The sequence below is a fragment of the Triticum aestivum genome, chromosome 5B (genome assembly GCF_018294505.1).
Source record: "Triticum aestivum cultivar Chinese Spring chromosome 5B, IWGSC CS RefSeq v2.1, whole genome shotgun sequence".
NCBI classification, from domain to species: domain Eukaryota; kingdom Viridiplantae; phylum Streptophyta; class Magnoliopsida; order Poales; family Poaceae; genus Triticum; species Triticum aestivum.
The window spans coordinates 673,679,162-673,686,623 of record NC_057807.1 but is presented as its reverse complement, the minus strand read 5'-3'; the positions used below and the strand labels follow the sequence as shown (position 1 = coordinate 673,686,623).

General features: G+C 44.4%; 1 protein-coding gene across 1 annotated transcript; it reads left to right on the top strand.

Moving 5' to 3' along the window:
* Positions 1-6,049: 6,049 nt before the first annotated feature.
* Positions 6,050-7,017, top strand: LOC123117576 (uncharacterized). Its single transcript, XM_044538303.1, has one exon. It carries the CDS (start codon positions 6,116-6,118, stop codon positions 6,782-6,784), a length of 669 nt encoding a protein of 222 aa, XP_044394238.1. The 5' UTR covers positions 6,050-6,115; the 3' UTR covers positions 6,785-7,017.
* The last annotated feature ends 445 nt before the right edge of the window (positions 7,018-7,462 follow it).

The window sequence follows — 7,462 nt, the reverse complement described above, 5'->3', positions numbered from 1 at the left end:
GAACATTAATTAAAATTACGACCAATTTTTTATAAAAAGAAAAATGTTCTTAGAAAATGTGAACAATTTTCTGAATAGTGATTTGTTTTAAAAACATAAACATTTTTTGAACTGGTGAACAAATCTTGAAAAAACAGGAACATTTCCTAAATCCGAACATTTTTTGAATTTAGAGAACAAAATTTTGAAACTGAGAACATAATTTGAACATAATTTTTTTTCTAAAAGTATGAACATTTTTTGAATCTGAAGAACAAATTTTGAAACGAAGAACAAATTTGGACAATTTCTTAAAGCATGAACATTTTTTGAATCTTGAGAACAAATTTTAAAACAGAGAACAAATTTGGAAGCATGAACAATGTATTAAAGCACGGACATTTTTTGAGCATAAATATTTAAAAACATAAACATTTTTTGAACTGGTGAACAAATCTTGAAAAAACAGGAACATTTTCTAAATTCCGAACATTTTTTGAATTTGGAGAACAAAATTTTGAAATTGAGAACAAAATTTAAACATAAATATTTTCTAAAAGTACGAATATTTTTTGAATCTTGAGAACAAATTTTGAAACAAAGAACAAATTTGGACAATTTCTTAAAGCATGAACATTTTTTGAATCTTGAGAACAAATTTTGAAACAGAGAACAAATTTGGAAGCATGAACAATGTATTAAAGCACGGACATTTTTTGAATATTTAGAACAAATTTTTGAACAGAGAACAAATTTGAAAATACCAAACAAATTTGGAAGCGCGAACATTTTTTGAACAATTTTTGAGAAATGCATACAGTTTTTGAATTTGTGAACAAAATTTGAAAACACGAATTGTTTTCAAATTCTGAACATTTTTGTAAAAGCGCGAACATTTTCCAAAAAATGTGAACATTTTTTTGAAAAAGAAAACATAAACTTGAAAAAAAATGAAACAGAAATAGGAAAAGGAAAAAAACCGGTTCAGGAACCTTCTAGAAGGTTCCCAAAACCGGAAAAAACCAGCTGGAAACCTCTAGAAGGTTCCCAAAACCGGGAGCGCTGGAACGGATCAACGGGCCGGCCCGTTGCGTCGCTGCTCGGTCGCTCGCCTGTGCGAAGCGCCGGCAGTTTGACGCAACGAGCGGCATATAGGATTTTCCCCCTGACGCGGTCACCGTAGAAACAAGTCGCAATAACGCCTGGATACACTTGACTAGGTTTTACGACTCGAGCGACTAGGTTTTCCGCTGGTCCGCCCCCGGCCGCCTCCTTGGCGGCGGTGCGGGGACCAGCGTTTTGCTGTCCCAGGTTGATGCCTTGAGGTGTCGGCTCTGGTTTTCTCTCTCCACTGCGGGTTTGTGGCCACTTCAGGTGGTGCCGTAGTAGGATAAATTTCCTGGCTGATCGCCTTGATTGGTTCAGTTTGTTGTGCTTGGGAGTTCTCGCAAGGAATTTGTGATATTGCCCTGCCCAGAGTGGTAGTGCTGCAATCGGAGTCTGAGTTTTTGTAGAGAAGTTGTGATCCATCAGTGAAGGGGTGGAGAGGAGAATTCACGGTCAAGTAGGGACAGAGGTTGGGGACAGAAGCAACAGGTTCCTCGAGTGATCCATTGGCGAACCCCATCGAGGAAGATTACCATCAGCAATGAAAATCATCGGATGGAATTGCCGTGGCCTTCATAAGGCTGCGACAGTTCGTGCGTTACTGGACATCCAAAAGCGGAGGGCAGCGGATGTTATTTTCTTATCAGAAACACATCTTGAAGAATGGGCTGCAGAATCTTTGAAACGAAGGCTCAAGATGGATCATAAGGAGGTTGTGGAGAGCGATGGAAGAAGTGGTGGCCTTCTTTTGTTATGGAAGAAAGAAGTGGTGATTTCTTTGAGACATAAGACACTTAACTATATAGATGCTTTTGTTAGTAGTGGTCAAGAAAACATGTGGAGATTAACTGGCATGTATGGAGAGGCAAGATGGAGGGACAAACATTTAACCTGGCAGAGATTAAGAGAATTACGTGCTGTTTGTGATATGCCTTGGATGGTTCTCGGTGATCTCAATGAAATAATGTATCCCTTTGAGAAAGAGGGAGGCAACGTCAGACCAGAGAGGTATATGCAAGCTTTTAGAGATGCGGTGCAGGATTGTAACCTTACAGATTTTGGGTATGTTGGAGATCGCTATACTTGGCAGAGAGGAAACATTCGTGAACGGCTTGATCGTGCACTTACTAATGAGATGTGGAACGACAAATTTAACAATGTTGTGTTGGAGAATTTGGAGTATAGCAGATCGGATCATAGACCTCTCTTGATGCACTGTGATACAACCAGAGAGGAGAGGTTTGGCCCATCTGTTCTGCGGTTTGATGCACGGTGGCTAAAAGAAAGAAACTTTCATGATGTAGTACAAGCTGCATGGGGGACCGACACACAGCTTTCTGATGGTAGCCTCGCTGATAAGCTGGCGTTGGTGCATAAAAGGCTACACATGTGGGACAGCTCGGTTTTGAAAAGAAAGAGAAAAAAGCTGAGAAGTACCCAACGTGAGTTAGAAAGAGTTACTAGAGATGCTATGACAGAGGAGAATTTAGCACGGCAGAAAGAACTATCAATTGAGATCGAGAAATTCTTGGAGCAAGAAGAGTTGTATTGGGCTCAGCGTGGACATGTTGATTGGCTGAATTTTGGTGACCGAAATACAGAGTATTTTCACCATTCGGCCAGTGCAAGAAGGCAACGAAATAAAATAAAAGGTTTGAAAGATGATAATGGTATTTTGCGTGAAAGTATTGGTGAACTTAACCCGATGATCTCTAGCTATTTTTCGGGGTTGTTTAGCACTGAAGTTGATGATGTAGACCCTCTGATCCTTGAAAAAGTGGTACCTAGAGTAACTACGGATATGAATGAAGCTCTTAATAAACCGTATACTACAGAGGATGTGAGAAAGGCTTTGTTTTCCATCGGAGACTTGAAGGCGCCAGGTACGGATGGGCTTCACGCCATTTTCTTCAAAAAATGTTGGCATATCATCGGAAATTCTCTTTGCAATGAAGTTCTTTTGGCTATTAATAACAAGGTAATTCCTAAAGGGTGGAATGATACTGTTATTGTTTTAATCCCAAAGGTCGAAAGTCCAGAAAAAATTACCCAGTTTAGACCTATCAGTTTATGTAATGTTCTTTATAAGGTCATCTCGAAAATGATAGCGATGAGACTGAAGCATGTTCTAGATGACATAATTTCACCTGTCCAGAGTGCCTTCGTGCCAGGCCGTATGATTACTGATAACATCCTCGTGGCTTATGAGTGTATGCATATGCTTAAAAATAAGAAGAAGGGAAAAGATGGGTACTGTGCGGTGAAACTTGACATGCATAAAGCATATGATCGTGTTGAATGGATTTTTCTGGAAAAGATGCTAATACGACTGGGTTTTTCTAGTGAGTTTGTGGAGTTACTGATGGCATGTGTTAAATCAGTAAAATATAAGGTGCGTTTTAATGATCAGGAGACTGATGAATTTATTCCTACAAGGGGTCTCAGGCAGGGAGACCCGTTATCCCCATATTTATTCCTGATTTGTGCAGAGGGTTTATCAAGTTTATTGGCTCATCAAAAGGAGGTTCGTGGCATTGAAGGGGTAAGGGTGTGCAGAAATGCACCATCGGTTTCTCATTTACTTTTCGCCGATGATTCCCTGATACTTATGAAGGCAAATTTAATTAATGCAACCTCGTTGAGACATGTTCTTGATCAATATTGTGCAAGCTCGGGACAAATGGTCAGTGATGCAAAGTGTAGTATTTTCTTCAGTCCTAATGTTGATGTCGAAGTAAAGGCTGCAGTTTGTGCCCAGCTGAATATTATGACGGAGGCAATTTCGGATAAATACCTCGGTCTTCCTGCAATGGTGGGGGCAGATAGAAGTGATAGTTTTATTCATCTTCTTGAGAGAGTAATAAAGCGACTAAAGGTGTGGCGGGAAAAGTTTCTTTCGGTGGGTGGCAAAGAAATTTTATTGAAGGCTGTTATTCAGTCTCTACCTGTTTTTGCTATGGCAGTTTTTAATATTCCCGAAAAGATGTGTAAGCTCATAACAGACAAAATGTCTAGCTTTTGGTGGGGAGATACTGAAGAACAAAAGAAAATGCATTGGTGGGCGTGGTGGAAGATGTGTGTACCAAAAAAGAATGGAGGTATGGGGTTTAGGGACTTGCACGCTTTTAATCTCGCTATGTTAGCAAAGCAAAGTTGGAGGTTGATCACAAAACCAAATTCTTTGTGTGCGACTATTCTTAGAGAAAAGTATTACCCCGATGGCAATTTACTGAAAGCGGGTCCGAAGAAGGGATCCTCTTTTACTTGGCAGAGCATAATTGCTGGGCTACGCACATTTATGAGAGGACACATATGGAGAGTTGGTACTGGAGCAAACATCAACATATGGGAGGACCATTGGGTGCCTAGCAGTCCGAACAGGAAAGTAATAACTGTGAAAGGACAAAGACTTCTGCAGAATGTAGATGGTTTAATTGATCCCTTTATAGGAAAGTGGGATGAGGCTTTGATTAGAGATAATTTTATTTGGGTGGATGTGGAAAGAATTTTAAAAATCCCTTTGAGCCCTAACATGACTGAAGATTTTGTGGCATGGCAGTATACGAAGTCGTTATCGTTCTCGGTTCGATCAGCTTATTATGTGGAATGGGAACATCAATTTGGTGCTCAAACTAGGTGGGGGGATGGCCAAGGAGCTATGCATGCAACCCCGGTATGGGATATTTTGTGGAAGTTACAAATTCCAAGCAAGGTGAAATTTTTTGCCTGGCGTGCTTTACATGGTATTGTCCCAGGGATGTCGATCTTGGCAAACAGACACATCAAGGTACAGCCTCAATGCCCAGTATGCAAGCAAGGGGCGGAAGATATGCGACATCTGATGTTTACATGTGAAAGAGCAAAAGAAGTATGGAAGAAACTGGGGTTACATGAAATAATAGGTGAAGTCATTCAAATTGACAGGTCAGGTAGTGTGATCCTTGAAGAATTACTAACGCAACCGGCGAGACATTCACCTGTTCTTGGTAGGTTGGGATTCCGGGAGTCTTTGGTCGTTGGGGCTTGGTATATATGGTGGCAGCGACGAGAATTTGTTAAGGGCAAAAATGTCCAAAATCCTTCAAGTACTGCATTCGCTATCCAGGCGATCACAAGTAACTTTTCTCGAGCTGCGGATCAGAAGAAACCGGATAAAGTTATGTGGGTGAAACCTCCAATCAATTCTTATAAATTAAATGTTGACGCCGCTTTTTTTGAAGATGGAACGGGTGCAGCTGCAGCAATTCTTCGAAACAACCGAGGAGAGGCTCTTGCGGGAGCATCCTGGTTGCTTCATCATCTCCTTGATGCAACAACGGCGGAAGCAGTAGCTATTCAGCGAGGACTAGAGTTGGTTGAAGGACTCGGCTGTCACCAGGTCATTGTTGAATCTGACTCATTGGAAGTTATTCAAGCATGCAATGGCGTGATTGAAATTTGGAGCCCCTATACTGCTATTTTGGCTGATTGTTTTCAAAAAGCATACCGTATTGGTGCGGTATCCTTCACTCATTGCCCTAGGGAGGCTAATAGATTGGCGCACAATCTTGCTAGACATAGTTGCAATTTAAATTCTACTTTTGTTTGGGATGGTGATCCTCCCAGCTTTTTACTTTCGGACATTGTGGATGATGTAACTTTGATATGAGTTTAATAAAGTGCGCCAAGTAGTTTTCAAAAAAAAAAAGTCGCAATAACGCCTGCATGCGCATGCACCAATTGGCAAGAAGATCGAGCACAACAGGACTCCCGGGACATTCGCGCTTACTCCACTAGTCGGCACCAGATCCGGCACTCCCGCAGCTCGATCACTGATCACCCATGGTCATGGCCGCGCGCATGCCCCGTCGGAAAAACCTCCCAGCCGCACCGACGACGAGCACCAAGAACCACTCCCTGGCCGCGCGAGCAACCGCACGGACACATAAATATCCGGGCGTTCCATCGCTCCAGCACACCACAAACCAAGAGCTCAGCCCGCCGACAGGAACCACAGAGGTTCTCGATCCAGTTTTCCAAGCTGAAGGAAATGGCCGCGCCGACCCTGCTGGCGCTCGCCCTCGCCGTCCTCCTCCCCCCGGCGGCGGCGGCGGCGGTGGGGCCGCCGCCGGGGCGCGCCCCGCCGGGCGCCAGCCCGCTCGTGACCACGTGCAACGAGGGCCCCTTCCCGGCGCACTGCGTCAAGGAGCTGGGCCCGCGCCTCCTCGACATCCAGACCGCGCTGGCGTCGGTCTCGCCGCGGGGCGCGCTCATCGCCGGCGCGCCGGGGACGGTGGACTTCTCCGCGCTCGTCGCCGTGGCCATGGAGGCGGCCACGGAGGCCGGCGCGGTGGCGACCACCATCTTCGAGGGCAAGGTCCCCGGGTTCAACACCTCCGTGCCGGACTTCAAGGTCTGCCTCAGCAACTGCAGCGTCACCATGAAATCCGCCATGAAGAAGATCCACGGCGCCACGGCCGCCTTGAAGGTCCACGCCCACCTGGTCGCCAAGGTGCTCGCCGACCGGGCCATCGCCGACGTGTCGGCCTGCACGATCAGCTGCAGGAACCTCACCGGCGACGTCAGGCTCATCCTCGAGGCCAGCCTCGTGGAGTTCCAGAAGATGATCAGGATCGCCGTCAACTTCCTCACCAAGATCGCGGCCAAGACTCCGCCCGGCCCTCTCCCTCCCCTCGCTCCCCCGTTGCGCCGCCCCTAGATCGCCGGCATGCCACGAGCAATTCGGCTCAGTAACAATGGATAAAGGCTCAATAACGTGGGATTCCTGTTGATCCTCAGTTTAGTTTTTCATAGTTTCTTTCGTGTTTTGTTTAGTTTTTCATAGTTTATTAGTTTCATGTTTTGTTTCCTTCTTTTGGTACGGATCCTCTTCATTTTGACTGTAGTCGTTAAATGTTGGAAATAAAATGGAATCCCATTAGTTGGTTTAAATTTCGTATCGCTCCCTACCAGTGCAAATGTAGTCATGTACGTTCGCCAATTCTCGGAACACTAAAAATGTAGCTTTTCAAAAATCTTGAATGTGCTCATGCGTGCGAAATGTACAAATTGGTACTCCCTCCGATCCATATTACTACTCCCTCTAATTCATATGGATCCATATTACTAGTGGCTCATATGAATTAGAGGGGGTACATAAATTTCGTGACTCGCTTTTTCATACTATTTTGACACAAATCATGTTAAATTGACAGTACTAAGGCCCTGTTCGACAACCATCCACGGAGCGCAGCACGGTTCTAACCGCTCCCTAATTATAACTGCATGTCACTCCGCTCCGAAGCGGAGTTACAGTGCGGAGGGATGCCGAACTGGCCGGGTTTTTTTTTTAGGGGTAACTGGCCGTAACTAAGATGTTTCATGAGAGTCCAGCTCC